Source organism: Bombus vancouverensis, chromosome 1 (genome assembly GCF_051014615.1).
Source record: "Bombus vancouverensis nearcticus chromosome 1, iyBomVanc1_principal, whole genome shotgun sequence".
Taxonomy (NCBI): Eukaryota; Metazoa; Arthropoda; class Insecta; order Hymenoptera; family Apidae; genus Bombus; species Bombus vancouverensis.
The window spans coordinates 15,949,280-15,974,037 of record NC_134911.1 but is presented as its reverse complement, the minus strand read 5'-3'; the positions used below and the strand labels follow the sequence as shown (position 1 = coordinate 15,974,037).

Here is a 24,758-nt window from a genome sequence, read left to right as displayed (position 1 = left end):
GCGAAGATGGTAACCTTAGATTTCATCGGTACAACGATACCGGGAAGGTACCATTAAGAACTTGCCCTTAACTATCAGCGTTTTCATTCACAAAGCGAGAAACAGTTCGACCGTTACAGTTGAAAAGATGTACGATACAGTGTGGAACTACTCTGGATGTTTATTCGGGCTCGTACATGTTCCAGACATTGTAGCGAGCAACGAAAAAAGAAAACGATATTCAAACTAAGCGTGCAACGATGAAAACTCAACGTTGACAATACTGTACGAAGCGAGTTTCAAGAACTGGATAATAAAATCCGACGAAATTTGTACATACTCGCGGGAAATAGTTATATCGCCACATTTCCAAACAAGTTTGGAGAAATGCTCGAACACCTAATGAAGCACCAAATGAAGCAACCACTTTGAACGATGGTGCGAGTTGAATGGAGCTGTGTATCGGATGGTCCCTCGTCGAGCATCGTAGCCATTTCGCCGTCGGGAATTCTCCCAAAGAGCCGTCGAAGCCTGAGAACGAGGGAAAGAACGGGCAGAGGGGGGCAGAAACGAAGGGGCGTACGAGCGAGTGGTTTACTGCGGTTCCAGCAAATCGTAAATATCGCGAAGCCGGCATGCGCGCGGGATCGGCTAGGCAGAGGCATAAGTTAGCATCGCCATCGTCGTAGGTAAACGTATCGGGCACGGCGAACGAGACGGCGAGTGACTTTTTCCGCCGTGGCTCGTGTTCCTGATTTACGAACCGGGGCCGCGGCCAGCCAGGTAGGTACACAGGGATATGTATACGTACTAGCACGCGGAAGGTGCGCGCACCGGGATGCCGACGTAACGTTTAATGCGGCTTTAACGGGACATACACCGCCGCGACGCGATATATAATAGCTTTGCTTCTTGTAAATCGCCAGAGGATAGGCTCTTGTAATCTCGATTCGAGCCTTACCGATCTCGATATCGGCCTCGCGAGCGCGTTAACGGATCTTCGAGTTCGCCAGAGACGGCCGGTTCCCTTCAAAAGCCGAATGAACAAGCCGCGAGACGATCCAGCCACCGCGATATCCCGACCGAGATAAAGATCGAGGGACGATTCAGGGAAGGAGACGCCACTCTCTTCTCTGATCGATATGCAAACGTCTTCTTCGTGCTGGTTACAGAGCGGCGAAATTCATCGTGATTCCGAAATACACGCTACGCTGCGATAAACATCGGGGATGACTCGAGACCGGAGATTCCCTCCTAGGCGGGTTGCGAGCTTTTGCGGCTGGCCAGCGTCCTCGCGTCGCATTGCGTCGCGTAAGATCGACAACTATTCGCGACGGTACCGTGGGAAAAATTGGAATTACGCGAATTCCTTGGATCGCGAAGAATCACGCTCAGTGGTATTTGTTCGCGATTTAAGCTAGTGTTGGTACACTACCGCGTGAGTTGCGCGTCGGATCGCGTCGGCTTTGGTCAAGAGAGAGAGTCAGCGAGAGTCGTCGTATCGCTGCCGGTTACAAACCCGACAGATCGGGTAACCGTCGCTGGTTGACTCGAGGCAAAGAAAAATTCGATCGGAACAAATGACACCCGTGCGTCGAGTAATCACGCGGATACGTTTAGACGGATAGAAATTTACACGGCCGACACGCGAAATGTACACCTACTGCGCGATTTCGCGGTAAAGGTGCAATCAGAGAACGGTCGCTGGCAGCTAGCGATGTGCTTACAAAGTGATAAGTCGTATATACCTGCGTGCATCGCTCGTTTCACCGATGATTTCTAATTACAATATTATCGCTGTCCGTCTCTCCCCGGGACGCAGCGTCCGTGCGATCAATCGGCAACGAGTCACGTAACACGCGTACACACGGTAAAAGGTAGCAAATTGGCAAGGTATACCCGAGGATCGGGAAGAAAAAAGGCGACCCCTTCGAATTATCCTTCGTGCTCGCTGCGAGGAATCGTGCATCCAGATGTAATTGAGTCTACGACTAAATAACCGCCTTGCAGCCTCTCTCTGCCACAGGGTAGAAATGAAATCCCTGTTTGGACTCGCGAACGTTTGAAACGGTTCGAGGGCCCCACGAGTTTTTCTTGCGGTCGCTCAAGGCGTCGATGGAAACGATCGTAATCCGGCCCCAATTTGGCAGGAAATCGCGTGCCGTTGCCCGCACGAACGACGCCCGTCCGATGCAGAAGAACGTGGAATGTTGTAATTGGCGGCAGAAGGTACCACGGGCTCCGATGTCCTCCACTGATATCCTCCTCTTCTCCCATTAATTTTTAGGGACAACGTGTTACCAGTACTTTTTGCCAGTTTCTATCGCGGTCCCGAGCAATTCAACCGAAAGAGAAACCTACTCCGCAAACGATATCCCATTTAATTTCCTTTCTCCTCGAGCTTTTGCTTTTATTCGCGCGTGTCGGATCCGCGTGTCTCGTCGAAGAACGACATCATTTTTCTCCCGTCACGGATACGATTGAAAGTTTTCAATGGGAGGGTAATTCGATGCAATTTCCGAGCAGCCCTGAAACGACCTTTCGTTCAGGCCGACAGGCGTAACGGTAATACCTTTTATGCGCAATATCACGTACAGGCAATGGTGTCACGGCAATTGCAGTGTCGCGATCGAACGGGGTTCCAGCACTGCAGCTGCTGGTTATCACTGCGCGAGTGCAATCTACGACGAGCCGGCGTGGCGACCGGGAAAGAGACCGTTAACGACGTAGTTTCGCAGTCACTGTCTTAATTGCAAGATGCACGCATTTCCAGTGCGCGCCGGTTAATTCGATCAGCTACTGCACCTATGCCTCAAAACGAACGTTTTACTATGATCCGATGAAAAAAGAAATGGACGAATTAGAAGACTTTTTCACACACTCGCTTACTTTCCACGCGAAGAATTCATTCGATCATGGCATTTAACGAAGAACATTTCCTGAATCGCAAGCTATCCGATATCCCCCGAAACTATTACAAAGTATGACTGTAGCGAATAATTCTTAGCACATTATTGTCCTAACGGCATACGGGCTTGCTTAATTGATTTACCCCGTGCAACTCCAGCACATAGAACGACGAAAGGGAACGCGAGAATGGTTCTTCCATTGATGGGGGACGCGCACACATGCGGGGCACATTGTGCGAATAGATGGCACGCACGGTCCGATGCAATCGGGTACGCTCGACGGTTATCGTGTCTGCGTTTAACGTATAACTCGTTCGCGTGGCGCCCCGGCCTGACATGTTTTGATACAAATTAAGCAGCCAGTCCCAGAGCCGGTGATAGAGTGGCTCGAGGCGCCAGCTTCCCATCGCGGATATATATTTTCTCTGGGTGTGATTAGTTAAACGTCGTTAGGATAACGGGTGACAGGCGTCCCCGTGGAGGGGCCGGCGAAACCTGGAAGCGATTTATAAGTCCCAACGACGTCCTCGGAGTTCTCGGATTGCCAAGAAGGCACAACCGGGCAGAGTTCCCTTCGTCCTTCTTCTTCGCCATCCCTCTTCCTCCAGCGTCGTTTTTTATTCCTTTCGCCCCCTCTTTTCTGTCCCCGATCCCGACACTCTCGACCCCAAAATATTTCTCAACGAATCACTCGTCGTTTCAAGCTCTAATTGACCGTACTCCAAACGACGCTGCGAACGAGCGTCGGGATAACGTATAGTCGTATACAGACGAAACACTGGGAATCCAGACGACAAAAGGGAATAAATTCCGAGGACCAAGATTCTGGAAGGCTTACTCTGAATTTAATCCCAACTGGTTGGAGATTTATTAATATAACTCTACGTTTTTTTTACTTCTCGAGAGTATTTAAGAAACTAGGGCTGTGGAATTTGATGAAAAAAGAGAAGAAAATATCGGGTCTCTGCCAATTACCAAGAACGTGTCACTTGGTCGAACGATAAATCACTCTCATAAGACGCTCGCCCCGTTAGAGAGACAACACGTTTTTGCTTTGATACGAAAAAAACCGGAGACTTCGAGCTCAGTCGATTAATTTACCTAGCGCTGCTAGGTCTTAAATAAGCCGAATCACAGCGCGCGTACTCACGGAAGTACCGAATTTCCTGCGGCAGGCGAGAGACGCAGGGTGGAGCAGAACGTCGCCAGCTAGTCGTCGAGGCGTTGCTGCCGATCAATCACGGGGACTCGTCGATCCAGCCCCCTTTAGTCCTTCCCGGTTTCTCTACGCTAGATAAATGACACAGGACGACGAGAGCGGACGGCGACTGCGCGTAGCCCTCTTACGACTTCTCGTGTTCTCACGTATCCGTGGGGATGTAACGAAGCTCGAAACATAACACCACCACCGTCCACGCTCATGGTACACCACCGTACTTCTCGTCGATGTGTGGTCAATGTTTAGTTTGACAGCCAGCGTCCTTCTAGCGACTGCGAGTCTTTTGTTGGCACTTCTGCGAGCGACCAGAGACCGGTCGAGACGATCGAAGCTTTCAGCTTGCGGAAACATACGCTGAGCATGTGTCGCAACACGCTTCTCGATAGTTTTACGAAGGTCTGACTTGATATTGGCCAGAGGCTTAATAACCAGGTCGTATTTCTCATACGATTCTTGAATCCTTTGCGTTTACGCGGAACCAGGCACAGAACAATGGCGAATGAAAGAAACAATAGCGTCGAATTGCTAGACATTGGACTCTCCGCGCATCTATGTTCGGTTTTGTTCCAAGAACGATGGAAAATTCTTACGCGTTTCGAACTGAATAGCAAACACATGGAAAAAGATCCCACCCTATTAACGCAGTTACAGGAATACATATTTTTTTAGTCCGAATATTTACACACGAGCTGCAGCGTCCTGTTACATACACGAAAACATAACCTTTCGAACCCGACACTTTAAGCTGCTGGAATCGAATACAACGTGGCGCTAGTCCACTGCCGTTTAACTTCGGTGTCGGGTAAACGTTTAACAATCTCCAGAGTCCGACCCGGATACGCCCGTCACCCGACACCGAGCTGCACGTCGCGTTCATAATTAGGAGATGCCCGCCTGGTAGATGCCGAAACTACCCCGTTGTCATAGTTCCCGAAATTTCGACCTCGTTTGACGTTTACGAGCTACTTCGGTTGCAATTTTGGATGCTTCGATAAGACGAATTAGGGATGGTTTAGAATGATAGAATTACAAGATAGAGCCAGCCGTTAATAGCCTGCCACTCAAGTTGCCAGTTTCAGGTGGAACTTTTGTTTGAACGATAATGAGACTTGGATGTAATTCCCCTTGCGAGTAGAAAGTGGATTGGACAGGTGATCCAAGTATTTACATACTTTCGTGACACGAGTGAGAATGAGAGAACGAGTTTGAAGATTTTTAAACTCCGAAATATCAAATATCTTTGCCTATATTTATATTGGAAGAAAATACTTTAAACGCAGTATATCCTCTTCATAAATATATTAGAAAATATATATTTCTGTTATTAATAATTCATTAAAAAAGAAAATTTTACAACAGTCCAAAATATATTCGATCAATTAGCATGTTAACGCTATTTTCCCGAACGTAAACGCTGCGGATAAGACGAAATTTTCTACCGAATGAATAAAAACGATCTAGATCGGCAGGGATTCGCGAGAAGCTGACGGTCGTTGCGACATTTTGAGAAAGGGAGGCGTTTGTCGTTGTTGGAGAATCGGGGTAACTAATGTAAGAATGGGTCGCAAGGAAGACTAGGAACGATTGCAGGCAACGGAAATGTCTCCCGTAAACTACTAATCACCATAAACCACCGGGATACACGTGTTACGAATTCTCAGTGTAGAGGAATCACCGCGCTCCGCGTCTACTCCACCCTGCATTTGTTGCTCTCCCAGGGAAACCTCAGAACATTTACCTCTGCCTCGCGTTTCGTCCTCCTTCGCTTCTTCCCGCAGTGTACCACTCGTGTTTCGTCTTTCGTTCACGCTCGTCGCTACCAGAACGCCGTCGGTCCCACCACGTTAAATAGATCGTTCTGAGTTTCACCGTCAAAAAGTTTCCTTCTCCCATTCCTCCGCGTTACCAACCGGCACACCGACGCTTAATTACGTTATACGAATGTCGTGGAATTTCGCGGGATAATCGATAGCACTGCGACGAGAGTTTAACATAAATACGGTGGAAATTGGACCTTCCGAAATGATCCAATTTTAGACAGAGCCTTTAACGAGAAAGAATCTTCGCTCGTATTACATTTTCTCAAAAGAGAAAACCGCGTAATCGATTACCATCCTTTTGTTCGACCCTGCATAATTTCAACTAATCTATAGCAGCTCGGCATCGATGCATAGTAATTTCAAAGCGTGCCTTCGCTTCGCGAAACGAAACTTTTCACTGTGTTTCACAGTGTAGTTGTATCCCTGTTTCTTTTTCTCCGCGAACATAGTCGATGTATGGCCACGAACTCGGCCTGGTATCGCGATAATTCCGACTAATCTATCGCGTTGTCGATAGGCAATCGATTGCACGGAGGAAGGCCAACGAGGTAAAGGATGGAGAGAGAGAGGAATCTGTTGCAACTGCAGCCACCCCGCTGCGGACAGAGTTTAGAGGAGCAAACACGCCCACGAGGTAACGCATCCTCCTAAGTCGTCGACACACCGTACCGAGGCAGAAGACACCGTCTTTTGGAGGCGAGACGACCAGGAGGGAGGTACAGGAGGAGACATTCGTCTCGCATTAGCATATACACGAGGAACCAGAGAAGCGCTAGGCGAAAGAGAGAGGGAAGCTCTCTATCCGCTTTACGAGTGAAGTCTCCTCTCTCTCTCTCTCTCTTTCTCTCTTTCTCCCCATACCAGTTCTCTTCCTCTAAGCCGAGCTTCGGTCCCACGGAGCGATAACTTCTAGGTAGAGATCGTTATTATTCGCGATCGTGAAGCTTTGTGCCGGTTTCACATTCACCTGCTGTCTATTATCGAGGAACCTCCTTTTACTAATTGCCGCGAAGATGTGAGAAAACGCGTGGAAAATGTATACATAAATTTTTATGTAATTTATGGAAGAAGGATAGAGGAAAGCGTCTAGTGGTGGACGAGCAGGCAGTTTCCAGGGCCGTTGCGACCGTTAGCTGACGTAAAACAGACGAGCGGTCGTAAAAGTCGATGTATCTTTGAAGCGACAATGTACAGGGAACTCACAAAAAATCGTACGACCGTGTCTATCTCCGAGACACGTGCTTGGCCAAGCCGTGGATGTGCTCGTAGAAAAGCGTCAGAAAGCTCAATGGGACGCGCATTATCGCGTCAATAATGTTTACACCCGACAGACAGTCGTTGACGAGATAAACGGCTTAAGCGACACGATAAGTACCAGCCTCGTTCTTTTTTAATTAACACCTTCTGTACTGGAAGATAACCAGAGGTAAGAACGATAAGGCCGCGTCCCGCGGGTGTAACAGTTCCTTACGGGGCATGTCTCCGTAGTACCAGCTATCCGCTTAAAGCTCGATAATTACGAGCAGGGAAAAACGTGTTTCGTGAACGAACGTCTGACTAAAAAGGAGAAGAAAAAGAGAAAGAGAGAAGGAAGGAGATCGGTGAACGCATTCCTATCCAACCACCTGCCGCAGTTAAAAACGGTCAGGTCCGTGACACGATCGATAATTCATGGCGGACCTGGCAATTCGGCAAAGTCGCGGAGATTTTTATTAATAACGCTGTATTAATCCTGCACGACCGTTCGACCGTTTCGATAAAACCAGACCCACGTTCAACGCGCAGAGATGCACACTCTCCGGCTGGCTGACGGCGAGGAGTGGATATGATAAACCATCGGATAAGAATCGAGAGACAAGGGAGGATTGGCGCGGAAGAATGAGGATCCAGAAAGAGAAAGGGAGAGACAGAGAGTCGGGTCGGGAAGGAAGGAAAGGGAAGAACGTGGAACGAGAACGTAGTCGGCCAAATTAAATCCTCGGACGTCGAAGCTGTAGCGGACCGTTTGCTCCGTAGGATCGGAGCAAAAGGATCGAGAAAAAATTTTACGAGGGTCTAACGGGTGGGTTGGGTCGTTCTCTCGGTGTATACGAGAAGGTATATCCAGCCGCATCCGGACCTATGGACCGTCCGACGATGTACAACGTCCGACGGTCCCATGGTGAACCGGGACCTGCGAAGGTTCTGGCGCCGTATTGGGCACAAAGTCACCCGGGATCTCTCGGCCTCTTTACCCATCGCTGTCTTCTTCCTCCCACTCGCGCCCTTCTCCTTTCGCTAGGCATCCAGAGAGTTGTTAAAGTTATATAGCCGAGCGTTAAAGCAACGCAACGCCGCAAAAACAATACGACTTTATTGCCCAGCTGAACGAGTGCAGGTTCTACCATGATCCCCGCTCTCCCTCGATACTCACACAGAACCCGAACAGGCGGCTGGTGTTCGTCAAAAAACTCGTGACACTTTTATGAACGGAGCTAAGTCGGGACCTGGGTCAGAACCCGCGATTTTTGCTCAACGGCTACAACGACGATCGGGATAAAACGGAAAGGATCGAGTGGCTAGAGCTTCTTGATATTTTATCCGTGAATCACGCGTTGCCCACTGATGGTCTTGGAAAGACTAATAGCTATCGGGTGAAGGTGAAACGCGTACGCATCGGGCCCGCGTGTATGGGTGTCTTTCCTCCCTCACGCCCACGTCGGCTTTCTGGTACCGCGGTCTCCGAAATATATGAGCCAGCGGCCACGTTGGTACCGTCGAACCGGTATACGCGGCCTGGACCCGCCGTTTTTGACAACAATTTCCACTTAGTGCCTCCGCGCGACATTCGAGCCTCGACGAATCCTGGGGAACCCGCCCGAGGACCCGTCACCGACTCGGGTGTCCCAGATATATTTCGCCGCGGAACAACGAAATTTTTTTGAAACGCGCCGCGCTCACCAAACAACATCCTCTTTCTCAAGAGGGATGCTGCAACTTTCCCTGGCCTATGTACGAAGCTGTTTAAACGGTTACATCGGTCCCGAATCGGTACAAGACGGCCATTTGCCGTGCTCCCTTGGATAAGCCTATACGCCGCCGTTCTTCGAGCCTTCCAACGATTTATGGCGGTCAAAAAAATTGCTGCCCGCGCCCGGACTATCTGTTCGCGATAAATACGTCCGCTTGCCTACCGACTAGTGATCCGCGAACAGATTTAAGAGAAGGGTTAGATAAGAGTTATTTAATCTGGAGCTTTACTATCTTTCGTTGAAATCGTGATTTTCAAAGATATATTTTTTGCTACGTGTCTAGGAAAATCTTTGATTTACGTGTAAAAAAGTTTCATCGAACGGATTATTTCTCGATATCGTAATTAAGATACCAGACGTAAAAATTTCCATCTTACCAACTTGCCCTTCTATTATTATTTCTTCCTAATAAAAGATAAGTGAAACGAGTAAATCTATTGGCAAAGAAAATTTCGTACTCGACTTTGCGTCTCGTCTATCCGTCACCATTCATACTGCCCCGGCTCATTGAGAACGCGCAGAGAACGCGTGAATGGGCGCTTCCGCGCGACGAATTATGCGAGGAGCGGCCAAGATGTTTATCGTTCGAATGAATTCAGGAGCGTAGAAGCGCGGGATGGAGTGGGATGAAGGCGAGACAGGAGGAAGCGCTCGGGGATGCGGCGAACGGCTAACCGTGGGGTGGTGGCGTGAAGTTTCGTCAAAGGTGTTGACACAAGGGGAACGCCGCGGCTGGAGGCGTCGCTGTTACAAGCCGGCCTCATTCACACCTCCGCCTCTCTCTCGTTTCCTCTCCGCGCTCTCATCTCCGGAACACACCGTCAAACATTTTGTCACCGGTGTTGATGCTCAATGTCACAATTTCGGGAACCGAGAAAATTGTTCCAGGTGCAATTTACCGACGATTGGAATGATGAAACCCCGTAGGGAATCTTCTTCTTAGGGCAGGTTCTTTTCTTATGAAATTCTTAAAGCGAAAAGTTTATGGTACGCGTTGCAATAAAAACAAACAGCGGTGACGTTCTATCGAATGGCAACGTATTCGGTGACACTCGCGAAAGCTTTGTATACGAAGATGTCCCATTATCGGGTATTAAGATCATTCGGACTCTTCGATCGATAAAATTAGCTGTATTTGTATCCTCGTTGAACGACGAAGGTGTGGACCACGTAAAGGGCTGAAGGGTGAGTAGGTGGAGTGGAATAGGACCACCCAGCCCGTGTCGGCAGCGTTAGTGTTAGCATAACGCGTGGGCGCCATTCTTTCCTCCTTATACCTCTTTACCCTCCTCTTACATCCCTTTCCGGGTCGGCATAAGTCGTGAACGTCACAGCGGTTCTGTCCACGCCGAGGACTACCAGGGCCGGCCATTTCGAAAATGGCGCCCAACGCGAAGCGTCCTTTTCTTTTCCGAGCAATAAACCACACCGAAAACGGCCAGCAAGAGATCTCGCCTTTCGTACGTTCCCGAGTTCTGCAACTTGTTTTTTGTATTGTTTCTTCCGTATATCGCGCTTTTGAGTCGGTACAATATATTTAATGGACCTCTGGTTCTGTATCTTGTAAATCAGCGGACGTTGCAATTTTTCACTGACAGAGAAAATTCTTTAATTAACAACGTTGACGTATAAAACACACGATTGCAAGACTTTTTGCTTGGCAAGGTTCAATGACGAGGACCGGCCCTGAACGATGAAGTTCAAACGGGCCATTAGAAATGCAGGAAGATTTTCAAGGGGCCATTAATAAACGGCCGAGTCAGCGTGTAACCGATCCGCCATTGTCTCAGCGGATGAATGAATTAACCTCATTCATCCGGCCAGACGATGAATTCACGGAGACAGAGAAAAGAGAATGTTTCAGTTTGGCACGAGCATTGTCACGAAAGAGTCCGACCGTCTACTTTTCATATCGAACTTCCTCCCTCTTCTCTTCAGGAAGGAACACGCGGTATCCTTCAAAGCTGCAGAGAGAAAGCTTATGAATAATTCCAAAGGCCAGGACGAATAATCGATAAGTTTGTGAAGAAACGCGTCAGCCTGTGTCAGGAACCGACGTTTCCCACAACGCTCCGCGAGGAAACAAAAGAAACTTTTTAATACTCGCGCGACCATTGAATTGCTGAATCTCTTTTCTTCACTTTGACTGACAAACTTTTCGTATCCTGTGAGCAACTTCCTCCTCCAACGTTTATATTATACGTATTTCACTTTTGCGAATATACCAAAGTAAATGGGAGATATACTCTGAATAAATCGTACAAATGGAATGCATAGATCGATCGTAGGGTCGCTGTAAAAACAGAAACTACCGTTTGTTTAACAAATGTAAGAGACGTCTGATCGCGAAGACGATTGATCGATTAGACTCGAATTGCGATACCTGTGGCGACGTAGCAGGTGATAACCCGCGTAAGATCGTAATAGGAAGCGTCGTAACCGGCGCGATTTCATTCGCAGCTTGTCTCAGCCGTAAAGCTCGTAGGAGGATCACCTTAACGACCATCTAGATAGGCGACGGTGAAATGATCTGTAAGAAAACCGGTGGCGAGTGGTATCCTCCGGCGGCCATTAATCAAAGGACAGCAGCGCTAATGAACCTGCTGGAATCGCGGGCTGGGGAACCGTTTCTGTTCGCTTCGGCGTTCCAGCGTCCCCGTACAACCCCACCAGAGCGCCATTCTACGGGTCTGCGCGTCCGTCTTTGAATCCACGAAACCCCGGAGGGCAAACGAATCAACGAGCAAACAAATGAATGGGGAGAGATGGTTGCCGTTCTCTTTATCCTTCCTCCTCTTTACTCGCTCGACCGAAATGATCGAACAGCTTTACCAGAGGAAAAGTTCACCGTTTCGAAGCTCGCCGCCGGCATCGTCTTCGAGGTCAACAAATGGAACGGATATTACGAACGTTTACGCGAGAAAGTTGGTACGCGCTCGACCGTAGAAAATGATTGTTTCCAGACGCGAGAATATGAGATCGCGTGCGGTCATAATATGTTGTTATTTCAGAAGAGAGGCACGAAAAATGTTTCGAGGAAACGCTCTCGTGTTTGATCGAAGGCTCTATGAAACGATCGGTAGCTCGATTTAGAGGATATTGACAAGGATCGTAACAACGGTCTCGATCGGAGAAAAGATTTGCGTGAAAGGATAGGCGTATTGTTCGAAATACCGAAAACACGTAACGCCGCTGGTCGAACGCGAGGTTCAATTATACTCGGCCAATGTATACAATAAGTTGTACCTGTAATTTGCTTTGTGTTATTTGCACTATTGTTTTCTCCGGGCCGTCCCTTTTTCCCTTTTGCCTGCATCCCAATTATTCGACGCCCCGGGCCGTTCGATCTCGCCATTATCGGATGACACGGACCCAGGCTTTTATGTTTAATTGATATTTTTCGTAATTCCCCCGGAATCCAATACAGGAACGCTCCAGCGAACAGATATAATCCGAGGCTCGACATTGCTCTCGTTAAAATATTTCCGATAGAAAATATTGCGGAACGCTGCAGGATACAGGCCGATTCAAAAGCAAACCCACCGCATCGGTCAAAGTTTCTTCGCGATAATATTCATCGTCCATGCGCAAAATTTCCATTTATAATTCCATATTTCCTAGATCCGTAAGAGAATCGAAGTCTCCCTGTATCTCAAGTTCTTAAGATTGTAAAAGTTTCAACCGTTTAACACGCAACATAGAATTCAACGAGTTTCTACCATCTAGGAAGAGTAGACGCAATAAAGGCGCTGCTCTTCTTTCGGTTACGCTGCGCAATAAATAAGGACCGTCGTAAAAGCTCGTAAACCAGATAATATCTCGAAAGAAATGTTTGCCTCGCTAACCCGATCCAAACTGTTGGCGGCGTTTCTTTTTCCGTGTCCAGCTCTCGACTAATGTTTCCCTCGCGGAAGACGGCCGCATTTTTTTCGTTAGCCCAACTTCTCTCGCCCCCTTTTGTTCTCGATTTATCGGAACACGGTGTCGAGGGCCGTAGGCCGAGCCCCACCGCAACGCCCGAAAATGTTCAGCGAAATTAAATGAACAATTCGTTACGGACGACAACAACGTTCCACATCGAAATGGCCCTTCTCTCCCTGGTGACCACGGCGCCCGTGGATTTTGTCCGCTAACTCCATTAATTAATCCGTATTTATTTACCTCTCGAGAGGCATTTCAAACTTTCTTAACGGATATCGGTCCGGTGACTAAAATCGCAACCATTTAAAGATTAGATACTGGAACGTATTTTTGACAGAGAATCTTTGTCCACAGGTAAAGCTAAACCATTACCGTGAAGGTATCGCTTTCAAGTAAGCTTTCGCAGGACTAAGTTTCTCGTTCGGTGGTTTGCGTGAATCGTTGGGAAAATTCGTGAAATTGAGCCCCTGGGTTAGGAGGCAGGAAGACCCAAAAACCGATACGATCTCTTTCGAACGATCGTTTAACGACGGTCGTAGTGGCGCCAGGCCTCTGTATCTTGCTGCAATGTGGCTGGTGTAACACGAGGCCAGAAGGGCGCTAATAAATTTTCCAAAGTCGCTATTGTGCCATATATTCCGACTGTTTTAAGCCCACTATGTCCGCAACGAAAAAATATTAGCAGTAAATTTTCCAGCGTCGTTTTTCGCTTTCCACTCAAGTCTCGCGTTTGAGTAGTTCCCGCAGCCAAACGTGTTCTCCTTTCTGAACGTTTATGTTCCTGCTCTTGCGTTACATTAGCCTACGTTAAATTTATTATAGCGAAAGAATGCATCGTAATCATAGAAATTTATTGGATATGAATTTCTATTTCTATACTAACCTATTTCTATTCTACCGGTACAAGACCGGTCGTGCGTAGATTACACCGTCTCCATCACGCGTGAACAAACGTGCGGGATATTAACGAGCCGGCCATATCGGCTAATTGCTGTTAATCCATTCTTTAAAAGGGCCAATTAAGGGATAAATTATGCGGACGTTGGTCCGTGGCTAGATGCAATCAAGCGTCGATAATCCTCGATTTACAATGCTTACTTCTCGATTAGCTCGGTACATTAGCGCCATTTACAAATTGTGATCGTCTACCGACTACGGCAGCTGTTTATTAAGCAGCATATTAAAAAATCAACAAGAACACGTAGTGGACAAAAGTTTACATTTACAAATAAAACCGTGTGCAGCCGCATATCGGTAAATGAGAGAACAGAGCACCTAAGGAACTTCTTTACAGGTCTGCAGAGAACTTACGATCTTGAAAAAGCAAGATGGTCGCGTTTGTTACTCGCATTAACTGTTATGCTCTCCGTGAAACCGCTCGAGGTTTTCTTTACCTGCGCGATCGTCCCTTGTTGTAACCTGTGGACGAAGCGGAAGTGAGCTCTGAGTGAGCCGAAGAGATCGGTTCGGGACAGGTTATGGTCCCCTCGAGTATAGAGCGGCTCGTTAACGTAAGACAACCGGGACCGATAGCGATCGACTAATCTTCACCGAGCCAGCTAGAGCCTAGGCTGTTTTTGTGCGTCTCTGGCAGACGCTTCGTGAGCAGATTATCCGTCTTGGTATTCGAAGAGAGGCGCATACATCGGGACAATTAGACGCTACCAGGATACGTCGTACCGGGTAATTCGGTTTCTTCGATTCGTTCAACGAGCCTCCTCGAATCTAACGTGAGAATAAAACCGTTTTACCGTCGGTACGGACGTCGACTGGTAGTTATTCGCCGTAACGCTAGTTAATTACGTTACCACGACTCCGCTAAAAAAAAACTGCATGATTAATCGCTTGACACGCTTGTGGTTTGGTTAATTCGTGGTTGTAATTACCATTGAATTCGACCTTTCCGCAAGTTAGCGCTTCGAGAACATGCCGTGAACTATCGTGACGAGTGCTGCTTATGGCTTCATTATTTCAACGTTATAATACACCGTCTGAGAATAAAATTGAGTTAAGTAGTCGCTTTAAAGAGGATCGTTCTCGGAAAAGTTCTTGTTAGACTCTGTTGTCAACTAGCCATTACGTCGAACAATCGCCCCATTTAGAAGCTGATAAAAATCACGAGTTGAAGAGCAACGAACACGCAATAATCACCTCTTAACCCGATGTAACGCTTCAAGTTTACCTACTTTAATCTTCGTCCGTAAATATCGCCGAAATCTTTCGTCGCTCATGAATCAGCCATTAAAGCGCAGTCTGTCAAATTTTGTTACGTTACCTCTTTCGCAAAAGATCGAATAGATTTACGAACGGTTAATCGACTCTTTGATAGTTCAAGTTAATAACAGTAAAATTTCATACGAAGATAATAACTGTTTTAATTCCCGTGAATAGAAATGTATATCTGTCCTTCGACGAGCTCGAATAAATCACACAAATCTCTACTGTACTTCGAAAATGCGAGTTCAAAAATTTTAGTTCAGTCGTAGAACGCAAGACTTCTTAATTATTCTGTACAGCTTGTACGACGTACAAGCGGTTCGAAAATGGCGCGAGCGCGTAATTAGAGTCTAAACTCGATTTAGCCCAGCGACCGGTGTACACGTCGGCGATGCGATCCTAAGGCTGCCGGTACAAATGACAAAAACTGCCGGCGCTGACACTGAAATATCAACGGCGGCTCACGAATTCATCTGGCCGTGTGCCGCCCTCGGCTTCGCGAGCGACGCTGCCACGTGTGCTCGAGTCGCTTGAAACGCGAGAGAACCGACCGCGGAATTCGAGAATGGGCTAACACGCGTGCACTTAGAACATTTACCTCGGTCACAGACCGTGACTCGTGGAAAATTCCGCTTTTGTTCGATCGTCTCGATCGTGACATATATCGGTTACGAGTGGCTATGATTAATAGTACTTCTACAAGAAACAATCTATATCTGGAAGAATATTACGGTAGAAAGCTTATACCTTCGCCGACGATAATGTTAAAAATATCGAGAAAGTAACACGATTTATTCTCAAGATCAGAAATTGCAGAAAGGAAAGAAATTCACGTGATGATCGTGTCCCGAAAATCCGAGAAAAGCAGAGAGAGAAATGAAATAGCGAGGAACCATGTTGACGATGGTGATCAAAATGGCAGATTGGACGAGAGGAGAGGTCAGGAGGAAGAGAGGTCGTTTTGGACGGGGCGCTTCGCATCCTCGATCGCGTCGAACAGCGAAGCGGAGCGCGGTTGGCTCAGACGGGCGTAGCGTGTACGAACTACAAACAATGGCTTTGTTTCCACGCGAAAAACGTGATACAACTGTAAAGTAACAAATATCTCGGCGTAGATCGACACGCGATCCGGCCGCCGCTTAGGGCGCACAGGCGTTTCTTACTCTTACACACTCGCCAAGCGTTCTCGTGTGCACGCAGCCCGCCCGTGTGGATCCCACGTTTACGTACGTAGTTTATAAAACGAACCAACAGCCAAGAGTCTTTTCTCTTTGCTAGGTGGCTGTCACTGTGTATGCGGGTTGGCTGGCTGTGTCGCTTCTTTACGAATTCAACGAGACGGAGAGACACAGGCTGGGACCAGTATTACGTATTTACTTGCGCGACTGAATCACCATAATAAGCTCCGCCCGTTAATTGCGCCCCATTTTCTCATGCACCGTCCGTGTAATTTCGCGTGTTACCACGAGTTTCCGTTAGCCGTTGCGGAAGAAAATATCGGATCAAGCGTGGAATACCGGCAGCCACGACGGATCAATGCGTAAAGTAGATATATCCAGACGAACAACGAGTTGAAAAGTTTCCGTGCGAACGAGTTTGAGTCGCGTCAATCGCAAAGTCCAAAGCTATGCGTGACCAGGGTAGCAAAGGGGCAGCGAAAGGGGAGCAGGAAAGGGACAACACACTCGATAATCCGATGTTACATGCAAGCATAATTATCGGAATACGGGTTACACACGTATTTTATGAATTTTAAAAGTGCACAGCTGTTGTCACGCATCGATACAAGGGATCAGAGGGTCCCGGCCAGAGGTTCTCCTCGATGCTTCTCGCATTTGCAGGTCGTTTGTTTGACATCGCGTCGCCTAACTGATACAACGTAACGAAGAGGGGTAGAAACGAGACCAAGGGTTGGACGCTTAAGTGGCTATGGATTCCTTCGTATTACCGTCCTCGAGAAACCGACCGAGTTTCCGAACGGAAAGGGCGTACCGGATGTTTCAGCTCGCCACTTTAGGGACATGTGGCCGGACAGATAGCCATCGATCTTGAACCTAATTAGCGGTGCACAGTGCGAACAAGCAGACACTGACTCCATCGGCCCACGATATACACGTAAACGCGTGTATTCCATACAACGGTGAACGCCCTTCTACAATTTTTTTTCTTTCCACCTCGTGCTTCTTGCATTTACTCTTCGACTCGGTCTCTCGATCGTCATCGTACCAACTCGGAGAATACGCTCCTCGAGCGCACCGGCCACGAGACGATCTACGACCGGCCGTCACGAACGATTTCGCGACCAGATACCAGGACGACGTTTCGTCGTTCCTCGTTATTACTCGCATAATTTCTGCGAACCTCGCTCAAGGCGCGGTGAAATTACGTATAAACGAGGATCGACTGACTTCGAGACGTGCGTGCTGGCCCGCCCGTGTACACGTCCCTTTGCCACGTGTACCAGGCGCGCGTCTGTACGCGTGACATTAATCAAGAGGAACGAAGCGGATCTGTCATTGGCGTATGGGAGAGAAATTCGCAGAATTTCTTCGAGAAACGAAAAGCTTCCGTGCTGATGTTCCATAGCTAGCACGGTAATTCTTGATATTATTTTCTAAATTGATTCGAGTGGATTAACGGTTGACGACTGGTCGTTTCGAAGACTAATGGCGCGTTACGGAATATACGATTTTCATTCGTAGATCTTAAATTGCCAGATATAAGAACCGAAACTACAAGTTTTACGGAATACGGCTATTAAGTAGGAATTCGAGAAGATAAACGATTTCAATGAGAACATTGAGACGCTTTCGTGACAGGGAAAGAAGAGGACGAAACAAAATAGGAATATTCGCGTTCAGAAAGGAGTGACGTTCAAAGGACGATTCCGCCAACGAGGTTAACTCGTGTTCACGGCCCGTTGCTCGACATCGGTTCGAGTCCTCGAAGCGAACCAAACTCTTACAAAATGGCTAAAGCAATTCTCCTCTCGAGTTTCACGGCCAGCGTCATGGTCGGCTATTGTCTTTTCGATGTTCCACGGTGTTCTTTTCCTTCTCTTTGCTCGAAACGTCAAGGGGTAGCCGATTAAGACGACCGTGCGCGCAAGTTTCGTACGAGAAATGTTGACTAATTCGAGCGTGAGTAGCGGAATCGTGGAACGCCAGCCAGAGAACGCCAGAGCGAAACGAAACGTGAAATTCTAGAAGTCTACTAGAGCGAGGAGAGGAGAAAGGTGGGGCACCGAAAAGTAACGAAGAACATGCGTCCATGGGACGATGCCACGGAAAGATGACGCCTCGACGGCGCCTCGATTTGCGACACCCTGGCCTGCTCCACAAAATCTCTCCCTCGCTGATCCGTTATCGGTCCCAGTCGACTTCCTGTTCGACCTCGACGACTGTCATGGCCTGGACAACGGTCGACTTTCTCCTACTTAATCTACGACGTTCGACGGTTCAGCAACGAGACGGAAAAGAGAGGAAGATTTAAAGAACCGGTAAGGACGTTCAATCTGACTAATAGGTGTTTCGAACGATAACGCGGCAAGACTAATTCGGAGGGCTGCCAAACGATTCCGTGCTAATTACTGACAGACCGGCCGTACGTAATAATCGTCGGGCGCATCGAGCGCGGCTGAAAATATATTTTGCCATGAAGCTTCAAAGGGCAGGGCGCACAAAGGGGCGACAGGTCGTTTGGCGAGTCTCCGCCGGAGGATAAATGATCACCGCGAGCTGAATTCGACCTGGACGACGGCCTCTTTCTCCCTGTTCGCGCTACCGTCTACGAGCGCGTTTCCCTTCGTCTTCTCGCAAACCGTCCACCAATATAATAAGAATGCAATTACCAAGCGAAACGAGACACCTATAAATAGAGTCTCCTCTCCAGTTGGAAAACGGCCGGCTGGAAACAGAAAGATGGAGGATACGTTGCAGACGCGAGAAGCCGCGCACGGACGAGCAAGCGGGATAAGAAGAGGCGGAAGAAGAAACGGTTAATTTGTTGTGTATCAGCGGCAGCAGCACCGGCAGCTACGAAGACAGGCTACGAAAGAACGCACCGTGCCTTCCTGAGAAAATAACTAGAGATAATTACGCGCATAAATCAAAGTGTTAATATTCGGGGGCGTAGGTAGGTGGTGCAGGTAGAGGTATATACGCTCTCTGTCTATAGGAACGCTCGTACGCGTTCGTCGTAGCGAGAAAAGGGTCGTGAAGGGTAAGAAAGATACGTCAAGGGGAAAAGAGAATACCACGGATCGAGGAGGGAGAAACGGAGAACGAAATAATGCCAACTCTGGATCGGTAGATCATTCGTGGCCGTTGGATACGCCTCCTTGTTAGCCAGGGTTTACTTAGTCCTGTGACGCTGCCAGGACGTGCGTTACGCCCGCTAATAGCCCACCGGTAACGAACTACCGTCGGCATTTTTCGACGACCTTTTAAGCGAAAACGAACGCGTCTCTCCTCTCGCCCGGCCTCTTATCGATCATCCTGGTCGAGTCGTTGCGAAAAAGGATCGCTCTTGCCTCTGGAAACGAATTCCTTACCCGCGTGCTTCTCTCCTCTTCCGATGATATACCGTGGGTTCTCGCGCGCGCATGCGCGAGTATCGGTCACCGTTCAGCCGCAGGACGCTCGCTTATAATACGTCGCGACGGTGGACAATTTTACCAAGATGGGATTAAATGGTTTCGTTTGTCCAATGATTATTCTTCTTGCCTCTTTCTTCTTATTTATCTTAGCTTTTTCATTCTCCCCTGATGAGAATCAACGTGTTCGATGATCACGGTTTCTGGCAATTTAATTACGCCACGGTATTTCCGATATTTTTCTCGGCTCTGTATCGGCAACAGGTATCGAGGCGAGCTCCAGAGAAAAAAAGGAACGCACAGTGGCGTTGAAACACTCATAACAGGTGGACCGATGCTCGGGCTGTAGATGCATCTTCGAGGTGGGCGGTCCCACACTCCTTAAATCAGCCTGCAGCCACCATAACATTAAGCCTGCCTCTCACGGTGCTGCGTCTTCCCGACCTGCCGTTTATTTGTTTGCTTAGAGCGAGTAATTAGAATCCGATACAAATGGTTATTATTTATCGACCGGCAGAGACGTGGGGGCAGCGAATGCACAAGTAGGTGGGAGGGAACACCTTCTGATTGCCTGGCGTTATTAAACCAACCGATACCAGCTGATAAATACACGGACGGATGCTAAACCCGCGCTTCGCTCATCCGCCAATATATAACGTTGTGATCGTTCTTAACAGCTTTTCGTTCTGATCTTTCGTTCGCTTGGTTTCTTCCTTCTTGCGCGTCTTCGTGAACTTCGTTTCAGACCCTCTAGATACCTTTGTCCTTCCTTTTTCATTTCGAAGATTTTTCTATGTTACGGTGCAAGTTCAAACTCGAAACCAAGACGAGATATGCCATATTTGAGGAGATGCGAATGAAAAGGGTTAGCACATTGCACCTGTCGAAAGCGACAAAAACGGATTGCTAACGATCCCATTGAATCAAGTATAATGGAGCAGAGTCAAACGTCGTGTCAGACTGATGCAGCCGTCCTGCATTGTAGGGGGACGCAGAAATCGAACGGGCGAATCTATCGCGATGCCAGACGCGTCCGTTAATAAAGTATAATGGGCACACGGTACCCGGACGACGACGTACACCTGACCCAGCGAATACAATGGCCGTCTACGACGTTCGGCCACCGATCACGTAGGCCACGTGTGTGCGAACGACTCTTTAATACGGGCTCGTAAACCATCCGCGAGAAAAGAAAGCTACGCGGTGTGACTGTTGACGGTGGCTCGTGAACAATCGCACAAAAGCGCGCGGATACCGATACGACCGATCGACGCCCGATGGCTAATCGATGCGAGGTGACTCAATGAAAAAAAAAAAAAAAAAAGAAAGAAAAGAAAACAGATCGATCGAGCTTTTGTGCTGAATCTTTTATCGGCCATAGTCGAAACCCGTTATCGATCTTGTTGAAATTTGTACAACGTCTCATCCGAAGGATACGAGTTAATTTTAACGGGCCATTCGGTCCCTCTCAATTATTCATCGACATCTTCGTACCGCGATCAACCGTGAAACACGATTTTCCGATTGGTTATCGGCTAATCGTCCGATTTATTTATCCAAGCAAAAATTCGGCAAAGGGGAGAGAAACGTCGAGCGTGGTACCCACGTTGATTAGCTTCCGTGTTGATTTAATTACCGGAGGGGGAGTAATTGGAATGCCTACCGACGTTCCCCTTCCCACCCACAAACGACACCCCCATGTCGTTTGCTTCACTTTGTCTCCCACATCCCATCGCTCTGGCATTCTCTCCTCGCCTGACCGTTGCATATTCATCGATGGATTAATATATATATACATATCCATGTGTCGAAGCCTCGGTCAACGAGATGGTAGTGGTCACTCGAGAGTACACCCCGTAGAGAATAAATTTTTATATTAATCAAAGATCGGAATACTACTACCATATATACCGATCGACCACTTCGGAAAACAAATGTCGCATTGACGAAAGCGGACAGAAAGAAATCAATTACACGGAAATATGCATATAAACTATCTTCCTTTTGCAAGAAAATATAAGTTTCGACGTAAAAGAGAAAGAGGAAACGCGGCAGCGAAATGAAAGTACGATTTCCAACAGGAAAAACATTTTCCGCATTTTATTCGGATAGTAGATGCGAGAGCCATGCAAAAGCGGTAGCACGGCCGCGTGATAGACGGCGCGTGTACGATGCTGCAGGGAGAGAGCAGAGACGCGAAAAAGACAACAGAGAGACCGGAGTTCGTTGCCAATTTCCGCGAACGCGAGACTCGTCGCAAAAAGGGAGCAGTGTATGGTTACGTTCGTACGTCGGCCATAGGCGAGCGTATATCGCGGCGATGTTATCCGCAAACACGCGGGTTCGACCAATTTATCCCAAGGGATGAGGCGGACGTGGCCTGAACCGGGGTGTGGGGCTACCTTGTCCAGCGGAATGAATTCAGCACGCAGCCCCTGTGCGGTTCAGCCGCCTCCACCCCTTTCGCAGACCACCACCTCCACAGGCTACCTCGTGCTACATCCCCACTTTCCAGCCGTTTCATCCCCTTGTTCCTTCCTCTCCGCCTTTTCCATCGACACCGACCGTGAACGGCCGTTAAGGCCGGTTCAAACTATTCAGGCCAGAAAACGACGCGTGTTAACAGGAACGACCACGTCGCGGTGAATAGTTTTTATCGCTCGGTCTAGTGCCGCTATGATCATCGGACGACGCTTTGTACACGATAGTCGTTTTAGCTTAATTAACCGTTTCGAAGAAAGCAACGTGTAGAATACGATTGACACGGTTTCTACGATACGTGTAGTCGCGGCATTTTTCTCGGTCGTCGATTGCACAAGCTGAATTTTCTAGTTCTAAGGAGGGGAAAGTAGAAAGTTCCTTTCGAGGTGCGATCGAACCAGAGCTATTTACTACCCTCCGTGGTAAATCTTCTTCCTTGTCTTTGATTCTCAGTGTACGGATTATAAGTGAAATCGATAGTGTGAGTAATCCTTAACTCGTTCCCTATCGGACACTGGTGATCCGCTCCACATATTGGCGGTTTGGTATACACCGGCTGCCTGATTGCCACGGGGGCTCTTAGATTTATTGACCTGTCAATGGTGGCGCGCGAAAACGGCGAATTTACAACGCCGCAGGTGTTAAGTTCTGCCGTGCGTGTAATAACGGCCTGATCCCAGGCCTACGGTAAGCCACACCGTAATTATATTTCCGAACCTCTGGCCCGCCACCTTTGTCATTATCACCCGAGGCGGCGTGGCCGTAATTCAATGAGATCCATTGCGCGGACCAGCGCGCCCCTTTCTCTACGTGAACACGTTAAACACACGGGACGACAAATCGCTCGCGAATCTACAATTTTTTAACCGATCGTACACGCAACCGAGACGAAGGGAGGGAGGGAGAGACCGCTTTAGATAAATCGAAAGAAATTTACGAGAGACGTCTGCCGTCTTTATTCGGGTCGTTCGAGATAACACGTCACACTTATATAAAACGCCTATATCTTACTCGACGTTGCTGGCATTTCGACAAAGTAAAAAACAAACGAGAAAACATGCTCGAATTAAATGGCGATCATAAAAAGTTGACATACCTTGAGTCGGGTGAGGCGAGGTTCTTCCGTGGCCAATTTCGCCAATGCCTGATAATCCCCTTGCGCCGCTCTGACCAACCACTCCCGTGACTTCCCGTCCAGTTGCTACTTCCCAAAGCGATAATTGCCTCAATTAACAGAGGTTACTCGCGATATCGAGCCAGCGAACGATAACGGCCAACACGAACAGGACCGCGTCGAAGAGAGATCCATGGTTCGATTAGAAGGGGAAAATTTTAATTAAGATCTCCGCGAGGAGGCCGCGTGCGTTAATCATGCCAAGACGCGCAATCCGTTCGAACCGAATCTATCGTCTCTCTTCTCACACACACGGTCCAAGTGTTCGCGGGCTGGCTCGCGTATGATAATCAAGATCCACGGAAGACTCGCACGATGAACTTACCGAGGCAACGGAAGCGCTGTCATCTTCGTCGGCGCCCTGCGGGGAAAAGAAGAAAATCAGTCAGTCGCTCGAGAAATCAACATTACGTGCTACGTCACGCGCGACGGGGCGAACGGTGAATCGCCGTGAAACACCATGAGGGAACCGGTCGTTGGCGCGCGATCGCTCTATATGGTCCTGCAGAGCCATACGGAGAACCACGTTCCCTCTTTCTCCCGCTTTAATTCTATCTTCGTCTTTCTTACGGTGAACAACGTGCCCTCGCGGTTACGAACGCCACAAGGGCCACGGAGAGCTCGGGGAGAAGAAAATGCGTAAAAGCAGCGGGGAGCCGCGCACCACGAACGTGCTTCGGTCATCAGATTGATATACGGATCCAATAATTGATTCTCTGACGCAAGACCGCAGGAGGTTGGACCAACTTACGCAACCCCTGTCGGCCACCACCGGGCCGAGGGCAAGCGTTTTAACCAGCCTGCGGCGAACTTTGTCTCGGCGCTGTTTGCCGGATAAAGTGGGTCTCTATCAGGATCGCGGAACGCTGCTAATGGTCTCGTAGAAGTTTGGAACCGATACCTTTTACATCGAACGATCTGTCCGCTTTTACTTCTTGACTCGATTGTTTAAACACGGAGGGATATATCCTTCTCGTAATCGTTTCGAGAATTCGCGATCGATATTAATTGGCATCGTCATTAATAGAATTTACAATATTTCATTTATTTATGAGTGAAAGTAATCGCAACTAACCCTTCGAAGCAAAGTGCATTCAACAAACGTAAAACACAACCCTCTCGATTTCTGCGACACTTTTCACAACACACGACCACACCTATGTACGTCCACGAGGCATTCGAAAAAAGAGAAGGAAGAAGAAGAGGAAAAAGAAGAAGTCGGAGAAGAAGGAAGAGGAGGCAGTGAGGAGCGGCTGATCCCAAGAACGCTAAACGACTACTCATCCCTGTTAAACTGTTTGTATTTTCACTCGTCACGGCTGCATCGTCCGTTCGAGGTGCTCACATCGACACTCGTATCCGAATCAATCGTGACTCCTCGTAAATTACTTTCAACGAAGGAACGGGAGGGGTAGAAGTTGAATTCGGTCGAG

At 48.2% G+C, this 24,758-nt stretch overlaps 1 protein-coding gene across 4 annotated transcripts in view; it reads right to left on the bottom strand.

Annotated features, from left to right (window-relative positions):
- Window positions 1–24,758, bottom strand: part of LOC117153546 (sosondowah) — a 96,682-nt gene that overhangs the window by 57,745 nt on the left and 14,179 nt on the right. For all 4 annotated transcript variants that reach the window (XM_076621136.1, XM_076621131.1, XM_076621142.1 and 1 more), the window contains 2 exons: window positions 23,651–23,686; window positions 23,248–23,352 (listed from right to left, as the gene is read on the bottom strand). In XM_076621136.1, the coding sequence (XP_076477251.1) occupies window positions 23,248–23,352; window positions 23,651–23,686 (141 nt within the window). The remainder of the gene's footprint in view (window positions 1–23,247; window positions 23,353–23,650; window positions 23,687–24,758) is intronic.